Source organism: Heteronotia binoei, chromosome 1 (genome assembly GCF_032191835.1).
Source record: "Heteronotia binoei isolate CCM8104 ecotype False Entrance Well chromosome 1, APGP_CSIRO_Hbin_v1, whole genome shotgun sequence".
Taxonomy (NCBI): Eukaryota; Metazoa; Chordata; class Lepidosauria; order Squamata; family Gekkonidae; genus Heteronotia; species Heteronotia binoei.
Genome location: NC_083223.1, coordinates 239,190,173 through 239,216,593, shown reverse-complemented (window position 1 = coordinate 239,216,593; position 26,421 = coordinate 239,190,173). Strand labels below are relative to the sequence as shown.

At 41.3% G+C, this 26,421-nt stretch overlaps 1 protein-coding gene across 4 annotated transcripts in view; it reads left to right on the top strand.

Annotated features, from left to right (window-relative positions):
• XPO1 (exportin 1) overlaps positions 1 to 26,421 on the top strand; it is a 54,927-nt gene that overhangs the window by 10,741 nt on the left and 17,765 nt on the right. For all 4 annotated transcript variants that reach the window (XM_060249813.1, XM_060249792.1, XM_060249802.1 and 1 more), the window contains 8 exons: positions 1,830 to 1,902; positions 17,746 to 17,807; positions 17,894 to 17,938; positions 18,188 to 18,369; positions 18,916 to 18,964; positions 19,045 to 19,164; positions 19,251 to 19,379; positions 20,129 to 20,287. In XM_060249813.1, coding sequence (XP_060105796.1) covers positions 1,830 to 1,902; positions 17,746 to 17,807; positions 17,894 to 17,938; positions 18,188 to 18,369; positions 18,916 to 18,964; positions 19,045 to 19,164; positions 19,251 to 19,379; positions 20,129 to 20,287 — 819 coding nt within the window. The remainder of the gene's footprint in view (positions 1 to 1,829; positions 1,903 to 17,745; positions 17,808 to 17,893; positions 17,939 to 18,187; positions 18,370 to 18,915; positions 18,965 to 19,044; positions 19,165 to 19,250; positions 19,380 to 20,128; positions 20,288 to 26,421) is intronic.

Below are 26,421 nucleotides of genomic sequence, written 5' to 3'. Positions count from 1 at the left end.
GTTCAGTGTGCCTGTACCAGACAGGGGAGGAGGGAATATCTGCTGATCAGTGTTCTGTCAGGATTTATGGGAATGAGAAATCTGCAGTTCTCGGCTATAGCAACTCCCTTTCCATCATATGTCTTCAAGACATTTTGTCTCCAAAGACACATGCTCCTGACCTGCCATTAGTTGGTGAGCATTCTGTCCAGTGACACAGGTTGATGTTAGAAACCAAATGACTGTCAGAGTAGGAGCTGAATTGAGCCAAGGGAGATAACCCATGCTGACTTGTGTTTGGTGTGGATTAGGGAAAGTTCTTACAAGTAAAATCTTGTTGCCACCTTTGTACATTTTCAGCAACCAAGTAATGCAGGTACTGCACAGCTCTGGAGCCTGTTCAAAAGGCTTCATAGATGCTAGCGCCATTAAGTAGAAATGCTTGTTTAGTTTAGTTTTAGGGTTCAGTGCAAAGGTTATATTCCCAGGGGAGAAGGGAACCTTGTATGTTGCCAGAGCTTCACTTGTTTATTCTCTGGCACAGTGCTTGCTGATGGCCTGCAATTTGGTTTTACATGTAGTTCTTTACTTTATCTATGAGGACTGCTGCTGCAGAAAAGAACAAGCAAAGCTCCAGCCATGAGTAGTGACCCCTATCACCCGGGATTAGCAAGTCATATTGAAATGTTTCACTAACTTCTGTGTTTAGACATCAGGGATGTCTTACGAGATTTAATTATTTTCTGCAAACCACTGGGGAGTTCTGAAAGATAAATGCCAAAGCCCGTTTCCTAACTCCTATCAAATTGTACACGAGACACGGAAATGAGAACTGAAATGAGCAGCAAAATCCATTGTAGAGTACAATGTAGTTTGGGACAGTCTACATTGTTCTGCTTATTATAATGTTTACACATGATCCCTTTGGCTGAAATTCTAATTATCCTATTTTGTGTAGCCACTAACAGACTTAAAGAAGAGCTTTTATTCTCAGCCAAAATCTGAATGTCCATTTTATCACAGATTTGCCTTTCAGGTATTGCCTCCTATTCCCATTGTTAATTTATTATTCAAGAGACTATTGCATCTCTTTTGCCCTTTTTCTTCCTCTCCTGGTATAACTTCTAATTATGTCCTTATTTGGATATATTTTGTCAAAGTTTTTGTATTAGACAACTTTATGTTGAATTGATAAAAGGAATAAAATGGGTTGAAGAGTTTTCCTTACTATCCGTAATTGTGTCGCTTTGAAGCATGCTATATCTGGCTTACCTGGAAGGTAAAAAACTTCAGTGTATTTTAAAACAGTGAATGTTTGACTGAGCATAAAAGTTAATCTTGAAAAAGTAGATGATAGTTGCTATAGGGGAGAGACTTTCGTAACTTAAAATAAGTCTGTGAGTTATCTTGCTGTTAAGTTACACTAATGAAGTGTAGACAGTACATCCATCAGAAAGTGTCAGTGGATGTAATATTAAGCCCTAATATAAAAAGAAATCGCAGGAGACCCATGCACGTTCAAGCTGCTTAACTTGTTTTTGTATTTGAACTTACAAGCAGTAATTTAGGTTATGCATTTTTGGCTGCTATTTCCCTCCCCCCTACAGATTTGGCTATCCAAAACACTTTTTGTTTCCCTTTCTGATGTGATCATGATCAGACAACAGGATTTTAGTATAGCTGAGGGAAAAATGAGTAAAATGCATGGGAAAAACTCAGTAAATGGGTGACATGTTTAACCAACTTAATCTTAGATGTTAAGTGTGAATGAGATCAGCTGAAATGAGAATCCTGAGACTTGTTCTTAACTGTACAGCATGTTCACATATTTTCATTTCTCCAATTTTCAGTATTATGGCCTGCAGATCTTGGAAAACGTGATAAAAACAAGATGGAAGATTCTTCCGAGAAACCAGTGTGAAGGTAGGTAGAGATCTGTTCCCGAGCTTCTAACTAAAGTTATTAAGGTTTATTGGCATAAATATACTTTCTTGCAGCACTAGTTGCTGTATTCTTTGGACTGTGTATTGATGGTATCTTGGTTGTTTATCCATCTGTTTCATGGTAGATCTAGCACAAGGGTGTCGAACTCATTTGTTATGAGGGCCAGATCTGACATAAATGAGACTTTGCTAGGCCAGGCCATGTATGTCATAAAATGTAATACCAGGTAGAAGATATGTAAACGTTGTAAAGGACACAAACAAATAAAATTAAGATTTTTTTAAAAAAAAACTTAAAATAAAACATTCTTAAAACACTCAGTGATCTTAAAGGTGCTTTCTTCGTATCTCTCCCATGGGATCCAGAGAACTGGGCAAAGGAAGCTCTGGCTCTTTCCTTCCTTCCCCAGGAGACCAGAAGGGGGAGGCACCTCAGCCAATAGAAGGAAGAGATGTGTGGCTCAGTCGCTCTGCCGTGTGATTGAGAGAGCCTGGCAAAGCAAGCTCTCCTTCCTCCCCAAGGGAGGAGCCTCAGCAAATGGGGAAAATAGAGGCTTTGCTCTGTAGCTCCTGTGCAGTTGAGCAAGCCTGGCAAAGCAAGTTGTGATGCAGAAGGAAGCAAGAGAGGGAGAAGGAAGCAGATGACAGCTGATTGCTCGGGGGGCCTGATAGGAGCCCTCCAGGGTCTGATTCAGCCCCTGGGCCGCATGTTTGACACCCCTGATCTAGAGGATGAGATTATATCATAATTAGATGCCAAACTTGTATGTTGTTTTAATGTCATTGCGATAGAACAAGTGTTAACACTAATTCAGATGTTTAAACCTCATTTCCTAACATGATTTCGTAGCAACATATTTTCTCTCCCCTCATTAGACAGTTTCTACTTGAGCTGGTGATGTCACAAGCAAGCTCCATGCTCTAGAGCCACACTTAAAATAACTGCATTTAGCTAAAGAACCTTAATGATGGGTAGTTGGTTGGTTTCATTCCTTTCCTCTGTTGCGAGCAAATGGCATTGTTTTTAACACAGAGCAGATATGTAGGCAATTAACTTCAACAAGATAATTTACAGTGAAAATAAAGATTCTGTGCTTTGGAAAAAACTTACTGATTTGTAAAAACCAAACTAAATAATAGAAACCTTTTGAGGATATTTCAGTGACATAAACTGAAATAGATTTCTGAGCTAGTGCAAAACTACTATCAAATGGAGTATATTTTTTAAGACCACTGATGGTGTATCTCAATACTCCCTATCTTAATACAAGGAAAGATCAGAATATTCAAGAGTTGCAATTAACTGACTCTTAGTTTGGAGTGGGAAAGTGCTGCCATCATGTGAGAATGCTGATATACTTGTGTGGATAACAACTTATGTTCTTTTCCAAGAGCTCTTCCCCAGTAATAAGCATGGCTTGTAAAACGCTTGATAATGATTGTCTGCTCAGTGAAAGCTAGACTTGGGAAACAGGGTCTGGTAAAAAGTACCAGCATCAAAGTATGATACTTGCTCTGCCTAGTTGGTGCAGAAGCAAATAGGGTGATCATCCATTACATGGTGTTACTGTTTATAAATGTTGAATTGTGGTTGGCACACTAAGAACAGAAGATACTCAGTGTTATTGAAGAGGATTCAACCCCATTGCTGCAAAATTGTGTTTGACATAGTTCTTTATAGCAACAGTGGTCAACTCAAAGTTGTCATTCAAGGGTAGATGTCCCCAACATGTGTGTGTCTATAACTGACTGTGGTCAATACAGCTAAATAGTAAATATCTTCTCACTTGAAGTGCTACTAAGATATGAAAGGCTAGAGTAAAGAATGAGTAACATTCTATCCAACCTTATCTAGCAGAACTCCTAATGAGAGGCTTACTTTTCTGGGGAGGTAAGCAGGAACAGCCCTACGATACAAATGAGGGGTTAGTTGAAGGCTCTTGGTTATTTGCTTTGCAAGGCTGTTCACTGAATGCTCCAGAAGACTCTCATGCTCTGATAGCCAGTTGTGGCTCCATCTGTGGATACTTAAATCTGTGGGGCAATGGACAAAGAAAACAGCTCTGTAAACTTAATGGACCCCTCCCAGGTTTGTATCTAAATCCTAAAAATGGATAGTTTACAAAAAAGGGGGGGGACTGTGTGCAAACATACAACTGTTTTTCAGAGGTGGGGAGGAGCAAGAGCTGAAGAGTGGGTAGGAAAGAGGTGTGGGAGTCATGAATGCCCCCTCCATGGAGCTGGCAATGCATGACATAAAGGGTGGGGGTGGGAGAAAGAAAGGGGGGATGAGTGAAGGAGAGGGGAAGCAAAGGCAGGGGAACTTCTCTAAAAGTTAATTGCAGGTCAATACTTGTCTCATTCTCAACATGGTCAAATCTAGAGCTTGGGGCCATGAACAAACCAGACAAATCCTCAAACCTAAGAAGAGTGCCAGGTTGGAAGAAAAATCTGAAATCTTTTTTTTTTTTTTAAAGATGGCCCTCCATATAATATAATTACCTCTAGCTTTAAGAAACAAGTGTTCTCTAAGGATGTTGCTAGACAAATACAATAATATTGTCAGCCATGGTTTCTGCTGGCAAAATGTGAGGGGAGGGGTCCTTTTCAGGCCCATTTTGGTCTTTGAGGAAGGACTCATCAGAGTCAATCCTGGCAGCAACCACTACACAACTTGCTACCACACAACTTTCATAACTTACCCAGGCCTGGCTGCTGCAAACTGGAGAGCCAGTTTGGTGTAGTGGTTAAGTGTGCGGACTCTTATCTGGGAGAACCGGGTTTGATTCCCCACTCCTCCAGTTGCACCTGCTAGCATGGCCTTGGGTCAGCCATAGCTCTGGCAGAGTTTGTCCTTGAAAGGGCAGCTCCTGTGAGAGCCCTCTCCAGCCCCATCCACCTCACAGGGTGTCTGTTGTGGGCGAGGAAGGTAAAGGAGATTGTGAGTCGCTCTGAGACTCTTCGGAGTGGAGGGCGGGATATAAATCCAATATCTTCTTCTTCTTCATGTCTGGCCAACATCAGCCATCTCATGAAGCCTGGTGTGATACAAAGGTTGGATCTGAGATATCTTGGTTCAGGTCCCCAGTGCTGTGGAAGCTCGTTGGATGACTTTGAGCCTGTCACAAAGTCAACTTATTGTGCAAAGGTTTATATTAAAACTAGGTCTAATGACATTCCTACTATATACTGTATTTTAATAGCCTATGGCTGTTTTTTCTTCAAATCTTGTTTAATGAGTGATATCCTAGGAAACTGGCCAAGATTTAGATGACCAAATAAACTCTTTGAGATCTTAAGTAATAATGCAGTTGGTTTTGTGTTACAAAAAGAGAATACTTATTTCTAGCATGCATTTTGCTCTGAGAACTTGGAGTTGACTGCATTTGAACAGTCTTGTTGCAATGTTTTTAGAATATAGTTTAATGTAGAATTATTTGGTTATTCCTTGCAGAAGCACAGATATGTTCTATTTTAAATGCATCCTTTGAGATCAGAACCAAATGGGTTTCTCAAGAACAAGTAATGTCAGACTAACCTGATCTCTTTTTTTGAGAAAGTGACTACCTTGCTGGATCAGGGGAATGCTGTAGACATCGTTTATCTTGATTTCAGTAAGGCTTTTGGTAAGGTTCCACATACTATCCTTGTTGACAAGTTGGTAAAATGTGGTTTGGATCCTGTTATCGTTAGGTGGATCTGTAACTGGTAGACAGATAGCACCCAAAGAGTGCTTGTGAATGGTTCCTCATCTTCTTGGAGAGGAGTGACAAGTGGAGTGCCTCAGGAATCTGTCCTGGGACCTGTTTTGTTCAACATCTTTATCAATGATTTGGATGAAGGAATAGAGGGAATGTTAAATTTGCAGATGATACTAAATTGGGAGGGGTTGCAAACACAGAAGAAGACAGAAACAGGATACAGGATGACATTGACAGGCTGGAAACAAATAAAATGAATTTTAACGGGGATAAATGTAAAGTTCTGCATTTAGGTAGGAAAAATCTCCAATGCATGGTTACAGAATGGGGGAGACTTGTCTTAGCAGTAGTATGTGCGAAAAGGATCTCCATGAGTCAACAGTGTGATGCAGTGGCTTAAAAGGCAAATGCAATTTTGGGCTGTATCAACCGAAGTATAATGTCCAGATCACGTGATGTGATGGTATCACTTTACTCTGATCTGGTAAGACCTCACCTGGAGTATTGTGTTCAGTTTGGGCACCACATTTTAAGAAGGATATAGACAAGTTGGAATGGGTCCAGAGGAGGGCGACAAAGATGGTGAGGGGTCTGAAGACCAAGTCCTATGAAGAAAGATTGAAGGAGCTGGGCTTGTTTAGCCTGGAGAGGAGGTGGCTGAGAGGTGATATGATCACCACCTTCAAGTACTTGAAGGGCTGTCATACAGAGCAGGGGTGGCCAATGGTAGCTCTCCAGATGTTTTTTGCCTACAGCTCCCATCAGCCCAAGCCATTGGTCATGCTGACTGGGGCTGATGGGAGTTGTAGGTAAAAAACATCTGGAGAGCTACTGTTGGCCACCCCTGATATAGAGGATGGTGTGGAATTGTTTTCTATGGCCCCATAAGGTAGGACCAGAAACAATGGGTTGGAATTAAATCAAAAGAGTTTCCAGCTCAACATTAGGAAGAACTTCCTGACCGTTAGAGCAGTTCCTCAGTGGAACAGACTTCCTCAGGAGGTGGTGGGCTTTTCTTCCTTGGAGGTTTTTAAACAGAGGCTAGATGGCCATCTGACAGCAATGAAGATCCTGTGAATTAAGGGGAGGTATTTGTGAGTTTCCTGTATTGTGCAGGAGGTTGGACTTCATGGCCCTGGAGGTCCCTTCCAACTCTGATTCTAGGAAATAAAAAGTATTTTGAAACACCTAAATTCTGTTTGTGGGTATTGGCTTCAGTTATATTTTTTATACTTTCAGTACATGCTTATTTTATGACATAAGAGAGCACATCAGAAATGAGGAAGAAAGCGCAGTGCACACAACTTTTTCTTAAATCTTAAATTCAGAGGTCCTGTATGAATGTGATCCAACCTTTGTATGGCTGACACAGGTGAACAAAAATGGGTGTGGCTTCAGGTAGTAAAATAAGTGTTTGGTATTGATTTTTTAAAAAATTATCAGAATTGGAAGTGTGAAAGACTTCTACAAGGTGTTTATTTTACGGGAACCATTGTCTTCAAAAGATTGCATCATTACCTTTGTATCTGATAAGCCCTATTAAAAGAACTTTAATAGGAGGGACGGTGGCTCAGTGGTAGAGCATCTGCTTGGTAAGCAGAAGGTCCCAGGTTCAATCCCTGGCATCTCCAAAAAGGGTCCAGGCAAGTAGGCGTGAAAATCCTCAGCTTGAGACCCTGGAGAGCCGCTGCCAGTCTGAGAAGGCAATACTGACTTTGATGGACCAAGGGTCTGATTCAGTATAAGGCAGCTTCATATGTTCAACTTCTCCTTTTTAATGTTCAAAGAAAGACTATTTAAGAGTTGGTTCCCTTAAAAACTGTTACTGAAGAAATGTTACTGAAGAGCCCCGTGGCGCAGAGTGTTAAAGCTGCAGTACTGCAGTCCTAAGCTCTGCTCATGACCTGAGTTCCATCCCCGGTAGAAGCTGGGTTTTCAGGGAGCCAGCTTGAGGTTGACTCAGCCTTCCATCCTTCCGAGGTCTGTAAAATGAGTACCCAGCTTGCTGGGGGGGAAAATGTAGAATGACTGGGGAAGGCAATGGCAAACCACCCCGTAAAAAGTCTGCCGTGAAAACGTTGTGAAAGCAACATCACCCCATAGTTGGAAACAACTGGTGCTTACACAGGGGACCTTTCCTTTCCTTCCCTTAAAAAAAGTGAAACCCCAATATTAAGCTACTGAATTCCAGCCCAAAGCTTTGAAAATAACTTAAGCTGAAGTATTAATGACTGGGGGGGGGGGGTGGTTTAAGAACATAAGAGAAGACATGTTGGATCAGGCCAGTGGCTCATCCAGTCCAACACTCTGTCACACAGGTGCCGTCAGAAGGTCCATCAGTGGGGCTTTAATGCAAGGTAGCTGTTCCTACCTGAACATTTGTTATTGCTGTGTCAAGGAATTCCGCAAAGATGATTGTAGATTAATTTTTCTGACAAGCAATCACAGAGATGAATGAAAGATTGGTAAGGCTCGAGCAATTCAGAATGTACGCGTGAACCACTGTCATCTAATGCTAATACTAGTAATGGCTGAACTAAGTTGTGGACACTACTAGCCAGTGAAGATTATATAGCATAATAAAAAGTGCCAAGCATTTTAAGGACCAAATTTCCAGGCTACTTGCTATAGCCAGTTGATCTGAAATGGTGGTAGTAGAATCCTATTAGCATTGATTGTGTTAGTTGGCTGTGCAGGTGTGGCCACTTGGTGGAGGCAAAGCCTCTCTTCTCTGTTCAGTGAATGGTACATGTGCTACAGCTTAGCAGACACAGCTTTAGTGAAACATTTAGAAGTTTCAGCCTTTTACCCTTTCACTTGAGTATTTGTAGCAAGGTTTGCAGTGAGGGTATTTGGTAGCAGAGGATAAGAACATGATAGGAAATTGAGCAGTCTTCAGTGTTGAGAAATGTGTTGAGATACTGCTAATATTGAAATATTGGTAGAAGATTTTAAATAATAGCACAATAAAACTGGTAAGAAGTGAAGAATAAAAGTTGTATGGCAAAGGCCTTAATTGTCAAGACGGAAGACAAAGTTGGAACAATCCATTAAACACTTTGCAGAATAAGTAGCTTTTTGGGGGTATGGAAGAAGTGAATAGTGGCCTGAGGGATAGAGATGGAGTACCAGACAATTGGGGAAAATGATTTGGGTTGCACTGCTGACTGGCTTTTACTGTATGCTCATGCTAGTGCAAATTACTCCTTTATAATGTTTGAACATAATGTAGGACTGCTGGAATTCTACAGGAATAACAGCAGATGTTTCAGTGACTCCTTACCATTAATTGGTGAAGATAAGTCCAAATGATAGGATAGGAAATTGAGCAGTCTTCAGTGTTGAGATATGTTACTGACCGCCCTGAGCCTGCTTCGGCGGGGAAGGCGGGATATAAATCAAATCAATCAAATTCCATGTAGTGGTGGAAGCTGATGGATCTGGTTGCATTGACTCGATGTGTACATGAGGAGGAAAATACATAAAACTATTTGAATTTTATGAAATTGGTCTAGGATTAGAATGGGGTCACATTACAGACATCAGGAATTGATAAGAGGGACTAGGTGCATGTGATGGTTAGAAGCCTTATGACAATAGGTAGCTCTAGAGCATGCAAAGCTGGGTGTGTAATGTGCTTGGGCATATAGCCCTGGACGGATGCTTTCTACAGTGCAGAGTTTGAGACCTTAGATATAATAAATCAAACTTTTTCAGTTTCACATTTTATGCTGGGCCAAAGGAGGTCGAGCAGTAAGTGTGGAAAAAAATTCCTTCTGCACATAACCTTTGCTACAAAGCAACAAGTCTGTGTCGGAAGCAGCCCATTCTACCTTGGCAGTGTTAATAAAACAGCATTTGGTTTCTGAGTTCTTTAAATGCCTTATATGTTTGAACACAGACTTGGATTATTTACTTTTCTGTGTCTTTAGTATTTTTTTTCACTCTATCTAGGAAACTCGTGCCAGTCAAGGTTCTGTTCCAGCCTTACTATAGCATCTTCTGTCATCTTGTTTTGCTGGTCCAATGGCATGCGGGGTGGAGGGATGGATCTGTAAGCAAATGTTGCTGTTTGAATTCTTTTCAAGTTTGTGGTGAAAATTACTTCTGTGCAATGATGGAATCACATGTAGCTTTGAGAAAATCAAAGTTTGTGAATCTAGGTCCATATGTTGCTTTTAAATCGACTTGTGATGGCATTTCCTTGGTTAAAATGGTTAGCAGAGATGTGTTAAACAAGTGGCTGTTTTTGTAGCATACCTATCACAATGTAGATGTACCTATCACATGTCGACTGCGGGGTGACATGATAGAGGTTTACAAGATAATGCATGGGATGGAGAAAGTAGAGAAAGAAGTACTTTTCTCCCTTTCTCACAATACAAGAACTCGTGGGCATTCGATGAAATTGCTGAGCAGACAGGTTAAAACGGATAAAAGGAAGTACTTCTTCACCCAAAGGGTGATTAACATGTGGAATTCACTGCCACAGGAGGTGGTGGCGGCCACAAGTATAGCCACCTTCAAGAAGGGTTTAGATAAAAATATGGAGCACAGGTCCATCAGTGGCTATTAGCCACAGTGTATGAGTGTATATAAAATTTTTTGCCACTGTGTGACACAGAGGGTTGGACTTGATGGGCCGTTGGCCTGATCCAACATGGCTTCTCTTATGTTCTTAGATAGTATAACATTTTTATTGGATGTACTGTTGTATCTTTTTGGGATCAGATAGCAGCAGAAAGAGAACTAAGTCTCATTTTAAGCATTAGATTTATACCCCCCCCCCTTTCACTACCCGAAGGAGTCTCCGTGCTGCTTACAATCTCCTTTCCCTTCCCTCAACAGCCACCCTGTGAGGTAGGTGGGGCTGAGAGCTCTGACAGAAACTGCTCTTTCCAGAACAGTCTCTGACAGAATTATGACTGACCAGAAGTCACTCCAGCAGTTGCATGTGGAGGAGAGGGGAATCAAACCCAGTTCTCCCAGATAAGAGTCTCCCACTTAACCACTATACCAAACTGACTGAAGGTCTTTTAAGTTCCTGATCTCATTAGTGTGCAAATTTTGTAAATTGTTACCAACAATATCTGTTTTCAGAAGTGCTTGTAATGTCAGAAGGTACAACTTTGGTTTTAATGTTAATAGAACATTTTTAATGTAGAAGGCACTGCAAACCAAACCTGCTTGTACTTTGCATATATAAAGCCTTCTAACAAATCTACATGTCCATGGCCAGTGCATGGGAATAGGCAAGGTAGGCGGCCGCCTATGGTCCCACCCCACCTACAGGGCACTGCTGAGCGCCCCTCCCCCCCCTGCTGCTTTTTGCTTCCCCGGTCACAGACCCAGGAAGCTAAGAACAGTGGGGGCGGCATGTTGGCATGTGTTCTCCTTCAAGTCCCAATTCCCTCGCAAGGGAAGCCCAACTTGGAGGAGGACATCCCCCGCCTGGCTGCTCTTGCCTTGAAGGTGAAAACAGCCAGGCAGGGGTTGACACAGCTTCTCTGATTCCAGCTTGCCTCACAAGGGAAGCCTAGGTCAGAGGAGACTGCAGCCCCCCGCCCCCCCCCCCCTGCTGCTCTCGTCTTGAAGGTGAAAGCAGCTGGTCAGGGCATCAGCACAGCTTGCCTGCAGCCTGGGTCTGCCCAAGAAGCCTGAACTGGGGATGCGGGCAAGTTGCACTTATGCAGTCCCCTCTTGGAGGCGTTCCGAGACTGCCCTAAGTACAGTTTCAAGTAGTGGGGATGGAGTACTCAGTACTCCCAAGGACACCAAATTAAGTTCAGACTTCCATGAACTATTCAGTAGTATAGTTGAGACCCTAAAAATTAAGTTGGAGGAATGCATCGTTTTTACTCTCATTGGCTAATGTAGAAAGAGCTGCCTCCTCTTTTCACAGCCCCACCCTGGTTCTTTTCAGAATTGCTGTTCTGAGCATGCCACCCATATGGTGGGTAATACTGCATTGAAGTGATTGAATGATTCAGTCCAATTTGATGTAGTGGTATAAGAATTGTGTGCCCTGGTTGTAATGGCAGCTACTCCATTATTTATACTTGTAGTCACTAATGCCTTAAATCTGCAGATTGCTTCTAAACAGAGCTGGTAATTTGCCAGGTGTGCGCTATGAATTTGTTTTCCATTGTTAGAGAAGAGTTATCCTTGTAAAGGTCATTTGTCTCACCCAGTTCATTCATTGGCATGGCTGTGCTGAGGATCTACTGTGTCCTGTTTCTGATGGGAGACACACCCCCAGTACATGCCCACCCTGCTCCACAGAGTTTTACTTCTTGTCTTCTGCGCAACAGCACCATCTATCCCGCAATGGTCAAGCAACACTGAAAATTGCTCTCCCACCACCTCGGTGGGTATCTCTTGTCGAAAAATGACTAAATAAATCTTTCTCAAGGGAAACATTTTTCAAAGTATAGTGGTTTCTTTGTAGGAAATGGTCCTGGACCAGCAAGGGGTTCCTTTATCTGAGCCAATGGAGTTCTTACGTTCTTCTGACTGTCCTTAACCAACCAGAAGCGGTGTGGATAGGTAGTTAAATGTGCAGATGATGGCTTTCACAACCTCAGAAAACCTGTCTGCTTCAGCAAAGGAACAAGATGAAAATGATCAAAGTAAAACTGACAAGCAAAAGTTTCTGGAACAATTCAGGAATTACCTTTGAACAGGTATCCAAGTAGGAATGAATCTGAGATTTTTGTCAGCAAAGAATCAGAAAAAGGTCATTTGGGGCAGCTCTAAATGTTAACAGTCCTCAAACAATGTTAATGTATCCATTAGATGCAACTCAGCTGTTGCAACAAGAAGTATATTGTTGCATTGATTCAATGTAGAGTGAGAAAAAAAATGGAAGAGAACTCAAACTGCAAATATATCCCCTCATAAACCACATGAAGCCCCTAAAAGGGTGGGGCACAAAAGCAATTGTACTACACCCTTGAAAAGACATGTGTAATTCAGATATAAGAAGTAATTAGGGCACTCAGAAGCTACCCTCAGTCACTTAATTTGCTTTGTTGAGCCAGCATGTTACCAGCATTTTTATCTACTTTATTTTTTTCTTTCTTGATGAATTTTAGTTATTTCTTTAAAAGAAATGTGTAATTGCTTGACATAATCAAGACACATTTATCAAATAAACTCCTTGTGCTACCTAAATGGATATAGTGTAACTATAAAATTAAACATTTAACATGTTTAGAACATGGCACATACTAATTTAAGTGCGCTCATGATTTGTTAGACTACGGTAGAGTAGGGCAGTAGAAGCTTGTTATGTATGCCAAGCAGTGTACATTATATTTAGTTCAAATCATGGGTTTGCTGCTTATGTATATTCTAAGACTTGAGCAAGATCATAGTGCTAGTGTGAAGTCTTAAACTATTCTTCTAATCCTTAACTAATGCATAGGTTCTTCTCTTTTGCAGAGAAGGTATAAAATCTGAATCACTATTCTCCCTTGAGATGCTGCAGCAGAAGCTGGTCATTTGAATATCTGCTTATTGGCACTTGTAACATCTGGAGCCAAGGCTCTCTTAGACAGTTGGAAGGGGGATATACTGATCTCCTCTCTCCAGTCAGACAAGGATATACACATTTTATTTCAGCTTTCCAGCTGAGAGGCCAGGATCACACCAAGTTGGGCACCTACCCTTCTCCTTCAACTGAAGGAGAGGTAATCTCTCTTCTATAGCCTTTTATTGCAAGAAGGAAAGATAAAATGAAAACAGTTGCTGGCAAAAAATGCCAGGAATTGAAGCTGGGGTCTCCAATTTAAAAACATCTTGAGGTAGCATATCCAAGATCCAGGAGAGCTGCTGCCATCTGGAGTAATTAATACTGAGGTAAATGAGCTAATGGTCTGACTTGATATGAGGCAACTTCATATATTAAGCCTCCCTTACCCTAAGTTTTTCATAGATTTGTCATCAGTACTTTATTGAAGAATGTGGCAGGAGAGGAAGAATGGCATATTCCCATCCTGTGATTCCCAAGGTAGTTTCAGGGAAGTAATGATAGTTTAATTGGTACCAATATAGAATATAGTAGTGACAGTGTGTTCTTTGTATAAAAGCTTTAATCCATGGTGAATTCATATTAATTCAGGAAGTTTTTGCTTATGGGTGGGATGATAGGTTTTTGCTATATCTCTTGTTTTAATGCTGTTTTTGACTGCTTGAAAGAACAGTAGTGACTAACTCTGCACCTACAGTGTTTGACCTACATAGTAGAACCAAATATTCCACCCTGCAAATGAGCACATACAAGGCTAGACTCTAGTTTACGTGTCAGGTTAAGGGATTGATTTATAACCCTTATAACCGCCAAGTCCAGCAAGTAAACAAGAGTCTAGTTTTGTATGTGCTCATTTGGATGATGGGTTTTGCTGTGTAGAAGAGCCAGCATGGTGTAGTGGTTAAGAACAGCAGACTCTAATCTGAAGAACCAGAATTGTTTCCCTGCTCTTCCACATGAAGTTTGCTGGGTGACCTTGGCCCAGTCACAATTCTCAGAACTCTTTTCAACCCCACCTACCTCACAAGGTGACTGTTGTGGAGGGAGGGAGGGAAGGTGATTATAAGCTGCTTTGAAACTCTTTAGGGTAGAGAGAGTTGGGGTATAAAAGCCAACTCTTCTATAAGCTACATGTGAAAAAGACTTCAGATTTGAGGGGCTGGCAGGAACAACCTTGTTGTGGGAGTTGAGAGTGAATATTGGAAAGTAGGAAAATTGGTACAGATCCTGGGCATACTGGACAGGGAAGAATGGAGAAAGCAGAGTAGGAATACATGTGGGCTAAATATGGTGGTTCATAGAGAGTGATAAAGGAAATATTTAATTGGAGGAGGAAGGAAGTGATGGAGAATTTACTCTGATGGGTGTGGGAGAAATGTCTTTATAGCATTACCTCCAATATGGAAGGGAGCTTTTATTATGTAAAAGTCATGCAGGGTGTGTAGAGGGTCCAAAGAAGGAAAACTTCAAAGTTTAATGGTATAGTAGAGTGGGTTGAAAAAGGCACTGGCATGCATTAAGTGAGGTGAATAATGCAAGCGATATATTAAATTATATTTTTATAGTCGTAAACTAGAACTTATGTGACAGGCAAAACATGCTTTATATGTGTGCTTTTAATTGCTTCTTATTTGCACAGCTGTATTACCTTGTGTTTGTGGGCCTTCTTATTTAGATTTCTATGCCACTTTCCCCGCAAGCGGGCTCAGGGCAGATCATAATGAGATAATTGAGTCAGTGATTTGTCACAATAAAATTCAAATGAAGTAAACAATAATTATAAATATACAATTAATAAGAATTAAAATGTAAGACTAAAACAGGTAGCAACAGTTGCATAGGACCTCTTTAAGCCCCATAGATGGAGTCAGATGGATGCTCCAACAGGGTGGGAACTACAGTAGGGAGGCCAACTGAGGTAGATGCCCACTGCCTCAACTGAAGGCCTGGCAGAACCACTCTTACAAGCCCTGCAGAACCATAAAAGGTCCTTCAGGGTCCTGATCTCCAGTGGAAGCTGATTCCACCAGGCTGGAGCCAAGGTGGATAAAGCCCTGGCTGTGGTGAAACAGACATCCTTGGGTCTGAGGATCATCAATAGATGCTGATCCAGTGAACGCAAGGCTCTTCAGGGCATGTATGGGGAAAGGCAGTCCCTCAGATATGTTGGACCCAGGCTGTGCAAGGCTTTGAAGGTTAATACTAATACCTTGAAACTGATCAATTGGTAGTGCAAGCAGTACAATACCAGCTATATGTCCACTTGCGCAAGCAATGAGAACATAAGAGAAGCCATGTTGGATCAAGCCAGTGGCCCATCCAGTCCAACACTCTGTGTCACACGGTGGCCAAAAAAACCGCACGCCATCAGTGAGGCCAGGACACTAGTAGCCATTCCACTGTGGCCCCCCAAGCACCAAGAATACAGAGCATCACTGCCCAAGACAGAGTTCCAACAATACACTGGGGCTAATACAGCCACTGATGGACCTCTGCTCCATATGTTTATCCAATCCCCTTTTGAAGCTGTCTATGCTTGTAGCCACCTCCACCTCCTGTGGCAGTGAATTCCATGTGTTAATCACTCTTTGAGTGAAGAAGGACTTCCTTTTATCAGTTCTAACCTGACTGCTCAGCAATTTAATTGAATGGCTACGAGTTCTCGTATTGTGAGAAAGGGAGAAAAGTACCTTTTCTACCTTCTCTATCCCATGCATAATCTTTTAAGCCTCTATCATGTCACCCCTCAGTCGATGTTTCTCCAGGCTAAAGTGCCCCAAACGTTTTAACCTTTCTTCATAGGTTTTTATCTTTCTTCCACCGTGTTCTGCACTAACTGGAGTTCCTGGGTCAATCTCAAGGGCAAGCCCATGTAAAGCAAGTTACAGTCATTAAGCCTTGAAGTGACCATTACATGGGTCACTGTAGCCAAGTCCTGAGGGGGGAGGTCTGGAACCAACTGCCTAATCTGCAACGGTGCAAAAAAAGGCAGATCTGGCAACCATGGTAAACTTGGGCTTCCGTGGAAAGTGAGTCACACCCAGGCTCCTCACCTTCTGGGTTGGTGTAAGTGATATTCTTCCCAAGTTATATTGCCTGTATGGTGAAAGCAACATTTCAGTTCTAATGGGAAGATCTGGGTACGCTAGTTTAAAAACATAAAATCAAGTTTCAACTTCGTAGATATTTCCTCATCAGTGCATATTAGAACATGATACAACTAAATAGATATACAGCCGTGAAGTAATGGGTATTTGCACATTTTAATATGAAAAGCAGGATATGTGTATTTTAAACAAAATAAACCATTTGGTTGTGCAGTTCATGTGCCTTTTACTCTGTAGTATTCTGTTCAGAGCTGAGGAGGGCAGTTTTGAAAATGATTCAGTATACTGTACTTATGAAAGAACATAGAAAAGTGTCCTTTTAAATTAGTGCCAGTGTTGGTAGAAAATGTTCACACAAATATGAAAACAGAGTGAACTTCAAGCTTATGCTTCCACTCTTCTCCCTCCTTGTTTCACTTGGCTAAAAAAAATTTCAATACCTGGAAGACCCCAGAATTATCTACACTTTTTTCCCTTGGTATGTGTACCCATATTGATCACTACAGAAAACCACTACTGTGTAGCTGGGATCTGGAAGACCCAAGTTCAGATTCCCAGTCCGCCATGCAAGTTTGCTGAGTGACGTTGAACCAGTCACATAATCTATGTGTACCCTAACTCATAAGGTTGTTGTGAGGATAAAAATGGAGGAGAGACAACTGGTGTAAGCTGCTCTAGGTCCTCATTGGTGAGAAGGGAGGGGTATAAATTAAGTAAATAAAATGCCCTACATCTAATCACACCTTATTATATACCTAAAGACCCAGTCTTGATACCTTTAAATTTGTGGCCTATTGTAAAGATTTCCACCATTATTAAAGATCTCATATCTATACTACTGATAGCAGCTAAACACACTTGTGCTATATTGGAAAGATCAGTGTATGTGGTATCAAAAAATATGCGGGTACTATGTATTAGACAAAATTGCTAATTGGACTACCCAACACGACAGACTAAAAAATAACTCTTAAAAATAAGAATAAATTGGAAGTCTGGTTATAGATGCATATACAGAAGATTCGAATGAACTATCCACAAACTTTCATCAGATTTTATTATAATACCATTAATTAATGAAGGTACATATAGTTATATAAATTAGTATTCCAGCAATTGGTTAATGCTTTATAAGAAGGGGGAAGGAGCTGTAACTTGTAACGTTATGTATTATGTACATTTTGTAGTAGGTAGTGTGTACAGTAATGTTGCACTGCTACCCAATGTAATTATTTATGGAATATTTATAGAAACTTTGAAATAAAATAAACAGTTTTAAAATTTAGAAAATGCCCTATATCAGGTTTTGATTTAACCTGATTCCATTTTAATTTTCCAGGTACTTTAGCTCATTTTGCAAGCTCCTAATATGTAAATAATACCTTAGTTTACTTTAACTTTATTCTTAAGAAAACAGGATATTATAATGTGTTATTTTTGCACATATGTAGACTTCTGCATAATGAGTAATCTATATTTTGTAGGTATCAAAAAGTATGTTGTTGGCTTAATTATCAAGACTTCGTCGGACCCATCATGTGTGGAAGTGAGTGAATCTTCAGGAAATTTGTTTGTGGGTTCCTTTCTAATTTGATGAAGACTTAACTAACAATTTTTTTCTCCCTCCTCCAGAAAGAGAAAGTATATATTGGGAAATTGAATATGATTCTTGTTCAGGTAAGGTTCAGTTGTAGCCTTAAAATACTGCTGTAGCAGAAGTTCATTGTACAGGTTTATAGCTGTTGTTTTAAAGGATTTTTAATGTTGATTTGATTTCTATTATTTATTGTATCTGTCTTTGTGTTGTACACTGCTCTGAGCCCTGCTCCAGGGAAGGGTGGCTCAGAAATAGAATTTAATAAATAAATAATAAGTTGAGTGGAAAGAGAGAGCTGCTATTATCTCATGACATGTTCTTCTCTTCAGATACTAAAACAAGAATGGCCAAAACATTGGCCAACATTCATCAGTGATATCGTGGGGGCCAGCAGGACAAGTGAGAGCCTTTGCCAGAACAATATGGTAATCTTAAAACTGCTAAGCGAAGAGGTTTTTGACTTTTCCAGTGGACAGATAACACAAGTGAAAGCCAAACATTTGAAAGACAGGCAAGTCATTGTTTACACTGTATACTGCCTTTTGAGTTTGAATTGTTGGTCTTCTGTTGTGCATATTTTTATATCAACTGTCGCTCTTATTTGGTTCATACACTGACTCTAAGTAGTTTGTATTTTATCTTATTGATAAAGAAATTGAACTGTTTGAAAGTTCTGTTTGTAAAAGAACACATGGTTTTTGAACTGGATAGTGGTGGTCTTAACTGCTGTGGAGAACCTAAAGAAGAATGTCATTATGATGATGATGATATTGAATTGATATCCTGCCATATACTCTAAATCTCAGAATCTTGAAGTGGTCACAATCTCCTTTACCTTCCCAACCCCCCCCCCCCCCCAATAACAGACACCCTGTGAGGTGAGGCAGCTCCTACGAGAGCTATGGCTGACCCAAGGCCATTCCAGAAGCTTCAAGTGGAGGAGTGGGGAATCATACCTGGTTTTCTCAGCTAAGAGTCCACGCATTTGATCACTACACCAAACTGGCTCCAGTATGGCTAACCATAAAGGCTAATTTTCTCTTCTTGTTTCTTACAGCATGTGCAATGAATTCTCGCAGATATTTCAGCTATGTCAGTTTGTGATGGTAAGTCTGATGCATGAAAACCTTTGTGAAGTTTTTGGCATATAAAATACAGGTTTGCTTATATGCTGCTTTATTAACAGGAAAATTCACAAAATGCTCCCCTTGTTCATGCGACTTTGGAAACTTTGCTACGATTCCTTAACTGGATTCCACTTGGTTACATTTTTGAGACCAAGCTGATCAGCACACTAATATACAAAGTAAGTATTTGCTCTAAATTGAAGATCTTCTGTAACTAACAAGGGGATTTTATTGCAGCTAACCTGTTTATACATTTTTGTTACAGTTCTTAAATGTCCCTATGTTTCGAAATGTCTCTTTGAAGTGCCTCACAGAAATTGCTGGTGTCAGTGTAAGCCAGTATGAGGAACAATTCATCACACTCTTTACCTTGACCATGATGCAATTGAAACAGGTAACTCTGAACTTGTGCAATACAGAATCATCATGTTCACTAGCTTAATACTGTTCAGTTTCAGTCACTTACAATTTTTTGTTGTATCCCATTGAGTGAGCAGGCTGTTCACTTTTTCTAATTCCATGTTTTACTGGTTCTCATATGTTCAGATTCAGGCAATAGCTTGTCATTTAGAGTTCAATTTTTTGAAGATTGGTATTCATTCCTCATGTTTGCTGCATGTCAGGTATTTAAGCATGCATGCTATGTATAGTAACCTAAGTTCTGCAAAAATAAATAAGACTTAGAGTTTAAGTCCATTTATTTCTGTGGAACTATTGTTTTTCTCCAATTTTAAGAAAAGCAAACTTTGGTAAGGTAAAACTTGATTTGAAAGCAACTGCCTGAAGAAATATCTTTATATATTATTATATGAACAATTTTAATGTTGGGGAGGGTGAGCATTGCTTTTCTTCTGTACTGTTTACATGGATTAGTTGTAAAACTGGTGTTCCGACAAGAGGAATTTTTTTTTATTTGTCCATACTGCACCTAAATGGACAGCTTTTGTCCTGTGTATAGATAAGCATTTTCAGTAGTAAGCTAACTTGATCTCCAGAAGGAAGGAACATAGAACATATTTTATTAAATGGTTTTTTTTAGTTTGTGGTTCATAATAGGAAATATGTGAAACAATCATTTTAAAAATGCAGTAGTTAACAAAGTTTCATGTTCTGGATTTTAATGGGTCTTACGCTCTTTTCTAGATGCTTCCTTTGAATACCAACATTCGACTTGCGTACTCTAATGGGAAAGATGATGAACAGAACTTCATTCAGAATCTCAGCTTGTTTCTCTGTACCTTTCTAAAAGAGCACGGTCAGCTTATAGAAAAACGTTTAAATCTGAGAGAGACATTGATGGAAGTAAGTATTTTGGAGTGTTCCGTCTGCGCCACGTGCTTGGAAGTCAAATCTTGTTTGCAGTTAATACTTCTGATGACATGCTAAAATCACTATTAATAATCTTGTGGCATTAATGAAACATATCAAAGCATGTGTCCCACACAAAACACGTGGGTTTATAATATGTTATGAGTCAGTGTGATGTAATGGTTAGAGTGTCAAACTAGGATCTGAGAGTCCCTCGTTTCAATCCACACTTTTCAATTGCAGCTTCTGGGCGACACTCTCAGCCTAATCTAGCTCACAAGGTTGTTGTGATGATAAAATGGATGGAAAGAACAATGTGAATTGCTTTGAGTCTCCATTGGGGTGAAAGGCAAGAGTATAAATGAAGTAAATAAATAAGCAATGCAACACAACCCTGAAGTGCCATGTGGGATGAATATCAGATTCAAAGGTGTAAAATAGTACTGTTCATTACTCACCTATTAGCAGCCTGCGCACCATTTGCCTATTTTATATCTATATATCTAATTCCCAACAATCCCCTCTGCCTGCGGATACTTATTTCCTTAAACTGAGGGCACACTTTCCCTGAACACTTGGGACTCCACGGGTCTGCAGAATAATCTGAAAAGTTTTTTTTTTAAACTTTGGAGGAGTTTAAATTTCTGCCCCCAAATAAAAAGCACAGTCCACGCATATATAGAAAATACAACTTACATTTGAGGGCCTGGTTTCTGCTCATGTGAAGCCACTCTGGGCCCATGTATGGTGGCAGGGGATGCCAGGACCAGCTCCGACACAACAATGTTGGTTTGGTGGGAGAGAAAGAAGATTGATTGGGGGAAAGAAAGGAAAATATGAGGTGGCTAGGAATAAGGCCCATTGTGGAGAGAAATACAATGGGCTCTAGAAAGAGGCTCTGGGTGAGTATCCCCCCCACCCTTTTCTGACTTCCATTCTTCCCATTTCCCATCCTAATATCATCTCTTCCTCTCAACTTACCCCTCCACCCTTGGTGCATCACTACCCCCCCACCACCACTGTGACATTCAGTCACCCACACCCTTGCTGTCTTCCCACCCACCCAGCATCTGAAACGTGCTTCCTCCGCCGCCGCCCCCCCCCCCCCCATGTGTGTGTCCCCATGTCTGTGGTGGCTCAGAGACCCTGAAAGAGGCCCAGAATGGAGATAAGGAAGAATAATTATTGGGAGGGGGGTGGGCATGACAGTTACACAGATGTTGAAACTCAGCTTTCCTTTTGTTTGGAGTGCATTTTTGCTACCTTTTCCTGTCATATTCAGTCTTGTGGTGTTTAGCATCAGCATGAGCTTGTGGCATGATCTGGGGTGTTTTGCCTGGCTTGTTTGTATTATGGTATACTGTAGAGTGTGTGCCTCAAGGTGGTTTTTTTTTGTAGGGGAATTGATCAGTTTTCCATCTCCTCCCCTCTCCGTTCAGTCTCTACCTAGGAAAAGGACAGTTTTTCTCCACAGTGGAGACCAAAGCAGGAAGGAAGTGACCTCAGCTGGATATGACGACACAGAGTCCACCCTGCAAAGCAGCCATTTTCTCCAGGGGAAGTGATCTCTGCCATCTGGAGATTAGTTGTAACCAGGGTTTTTTTGTAGGCCACATACCCCCTGATGTAGCCAAGCCTCCAAAAGTTTACAGGGCTCTTAGAACAGGGCCAACTGTAAGCTCTTGGAAGATTGACTACGTTGTGGGGGGGTGTGGCTGAATATGCAATGGAGTTGCTACTACAAAAAAGCCCTGGTTGTAACTCTGAGTGATCTCCAGCCCTCACCTGGTGTTTGGCGACAGTGGTTCCCCAGGAGAAAATTGTTGGTTTGAAGTCTGTGGCATTGTATACCTGTCTGAGGTCCCACCCCTCCTCAAACCCCACCCTCTCCAGGCTCCACCCCTTAAATCTCCAGGAATTTCCCAACCTAGAGTTGGCAACCCTATCTCCTCAGCCAACCATCCGGGGGCAAGGCTGAAGGAGTGGCAAGAGAGGCAGGAAAGACAGAAAAGGTGGGGCAGCCATGCCCTCTTAAGAAACACTCCCGGCAGTGCCAGGCCTTGCTGCCTAGTCGCATTATGGTGGTGGGGGCAGCTCCCTGGCTATTTTGTCAGCCTTCAGAGGTTTCATGTGCTGGGAGGCCATCTGTATGGTCTGTTTGTGGGGCGGCAGAGGTCTGTTCCTAGTGGCAGCTGTAGTGCCTTTTGTAATGGCACAGCAGAACTGCAGGCCTTTCTGATGCCAATTGACAGAGAAAATACCGAGAAGCATCAGAGATGTCTGTCTCTGAGGTTTTGGTGGTTTGTTCACTGTTCCTGGCCTGCAATAAGCAGGGGCATGGGAGTCAGTCAATGGGAAACCAGATATGGTGACTGAGGGTTTATGAGCCAATGGTTAATGCAGTACAGTCCCCAACCAATCAGGGTGCTCCGTTTCACCTTCACTATATGGGAATATTTTATTTTTTATTTATTTATACACACACACACACACACAAAGAAAGATTGACTTGGGGTGAACAGAGAGAAAGTAGAAAAGATTGGCTTGGAGGGAGATAGAAAGAAGGAAGTTTGGCGGAGAGAGAGAAGAAAAATACGGGGGCACTGGCTGGGGGAGAGGGAACAAAAGGGGATTGCCTTGTGGAGAGAAAGGAAAGACTGTCTTTCAGAGATACTGGCTGGGGGAGTCAGAAAGAGAAGGTAGGAGAAATTGACTTGAAGGATAGAGAAAAAAGGATTGGCTGCAGGGGGGGGGTAGAAATACAAAGAAGAGGAAATTGGCTGGGGGGAGAGAGAAAAAGAAAGAAGGGGCATTGGCTTTGTGGGAATGGGGAGAAGAGAAAGAAAGGGAGATTGGCTTGTGGGGAGAGAAAGAGAAGGAAGGGAGTATCGGTTTGGGGAGAGAAAGAAAGGGGAAGAAGGCCGAGGGGGAAAGAAGCAAAGGTGTGAGAATACCCCCTCCCTGCAAGTTTCTTGCAGGTGCCCATTTGTTTATATACTATTAGCAACTTGCGAGTCTCATCTGCAGATACCTAAAAGTACAGATCATGGCCACACAGACATTAAACAGATTTTTCTGCAAACTTGGGACTCTCCAGATTTGCAGAAAAATCTGAAATATATATTATATAAAACATAAGCAGGGAGGTTTAGATTGATTTTATGAGCAGACTACATTTGATTTTATTTAGTCTTCTCATAAAATTATAAAAGATGCCCCACTGCCTCCCTGACTGGTTTTGCGCTACTAACTTATTTGAAAGCTATGGATTTTAGGGGTGAGATGCAGAGGCAGGCAGGAAGCCACTTCTCTGAACATGCTTGCCTCCCAGCCCCACTAGAAGCCATGACTTCCAGGCATGTTCACACATGCACAATATGCAAATAAGTTCCTGCTGGGTTTTTGGTACAAAACTGTCTACTATCATCATCTAGCTAGCTAGCTATCATCTACCTATCTGTCTTCAATCTGTCTTCTATCATCTCTCTCTCCGCACACACACACACACACACACACACACACACACACAAAAGTGCAGAAAAGAGCAATTAAAATGATTAAAGGGGTGGAACACTTTCCCTATGAAAAAAGGTTAAAGAGGTTAGGGCTTTTGAGCTTGAAGAAACAATGATTGAGGCGTGACATGATAGAGGTTTTCAAAATTATGCATGGGATAGAAAAGGTAGAGAAAGAAGTATCCCGCCTTTGGTGGTTGTAGATTTTCCAGGCTGCATGGCCGTGGTCTTGGCATTGTGAGGCCTGATGTTTCACTAGTGACTGGCATCCTCAGCAGTATAACTCAGAAAACTGGAATTATCTCTGGGTCAAATTGAGAAGAAGATGGTAGGCAGGTAATTTATATCTACTTCGGCAGGTGGGGTAGGCTGAGTCATTATCTTGTGGGAGCTTCCTGGGATGTGACATGCTAATGGAGGAGTTTACCTGAGGAGGTTCTTTTGTATATGTATTGGCTACTGAAATTCTAATCTTATCTGTAGTGCTGTTGTAAGCTGTAGGGCATATTGTGTTTTTCATGACTGGAAGCCATGCCCTATTCATTTTTAAACTTTCTTCCTGTTGAAATTGTGTTTATGTTTCTGATTTTCAGTTGCTTCTCTGTGTAATCTAACATGGTAATTGGATGTGTTGTCCAGCATTACAGTGTCTTGGAATAAGATACTGTGTCCTGTTTGAGTTAGGCTATTTCAGTCATTGCTGATTTTTCAGGTTGGCCAAGTCTGCAGTGTCTTTCATGTTCTTTTATTCCTATCTGGATGCTACGTTGTGTGGTCCCGATATACTGCAGGGTATGCGGTATACTCCTGCAGAAGTGATGGGGGTCTCTTCTGTCTTTTGCAGATTGTAGCATCTGATGTATTTTTCTGGTGGGTCTGAACACTGTAGGTTATGTTTTCTTCATAAATTTTCCCATCTGATCAGTGATTCCTTTGATATATGGCAAAACCACCTTTTTTTGTGGGACACTGTTCTTTAGACAATACGTTTATTATTTGGAGCCATGGTAAGGTAGAATTGACGGAGTTTTTAGACACCTCAATAATATCCATCCAAACATACAATTCACCATGGAAAAAGAAATTGAGGGCAAACACCCATTCCTAGATATCATGGTCATACACAAAGCTAACCTTCAACTTGGTCACAAGGTCTACAGAAAACAAATTTACACAGATTGCTGTTTACTCAAGAACTCCAATCAGCACCCTTGACAAAAAAGTGGCATAATCAAAACATTAGTAGATCATGCAAGGAGGATATGTGAACCACATTTTCTCAACAATTAACTAAATCATCTAAACCGCACACTTCAAGCAAATGGCTACTTTAAAAATGAAATCATAAGAGCAATAAAACCAAGGATTAAACAAACAACTGAAGAAGAACAGTCTCCCACAAAAAATGTGTTTTGCCATATATCAAAGGAATCACTGATCAGATGGGAAAACTTATGAAGAAACATAACCTACAGTGTTCAGACCCACCAGAAAAATACATCAGATGCTACAATCTGCAAAAGACAGAGGAGACCCCCTCACTTCTGCAGGGGTATACCACATACCCTGCAGTTGTGGACAAGTTTACATTGGGACCACACAACTTGGCATCCAGAGAGAAATAAAAGAACATGAAAGACACTGCAGACTTGGCCAACCTGAAAAATCAGCAGTGGCTGAACATAGCCTAACTCAAACAGGACACAGTATCTTATTCCAAGGCAGTGTAATGCTAGACAACACATCCAATTACCATGTTAGATTACACAGAGAAGCCATTGAAATCCATTAACACAAACACAATTTCAACAGGAAGAAAAAAAGTTTAAAAATAGAGCACGGCTTCCAGTCCTGAAAAACACAACATGCCCTACAGCTAACAACAGCATTACAGATAAGATTAGAATTTCAGTAGCCAATACATAAACAAAAGAACCCTCTCAGGTAAGCTCCGTTAGCATGTCACATCCCAGGAAGCTCCCACAAGATAATGACTTGGCCCTACCCCACCTGCCTGAGTAGATATAAATTACCTGCCTACCAACTTCTTCTCAGTTTGACCCAGAGAGAATTCCAGTTTTCTGAGTTACACCGCTGAGGATGGTGAAACATCAGGTCTCACAATGCCAAGATCACGGCCACACAGCCCAAAAAATCTACAACAACCAATGAATTCCAGCCTTCAACAAAGTATCCCCCCTCTTTCTCACAGTACAAGAACTCATAGTCACTTAATGAAATTAATCAATGGTAGGCTTAGAACAGATTAAAGGAAGTTGTTCTTCACCCAAAGAGTAATTAACCTGTAGAATTCACTGCTGCAAGACATGGTGGCAACTGTTAAGCACACAGCTTCAAGAGGGGATTGGATAAACATATGGAGCAAGGTCCATCAGTGGCTATTAGCAACATGGCATAGATGGAACACTATGTTTGAGGTAGTCATGCTCTGTATTTTTGGTGTTGGGGGGCAATAGTGGGAGAGCTTCTGGAGTTCTTCCCCCCGGTGGACCTTCCGATGGCACCTGAGTTTTGGCCACTATGTGACACAGAGTGTTGGACTGGATGGGCCATTGGCCTGGTCCAACAGGGCTTCTTTTGTGTTCTTGGGTA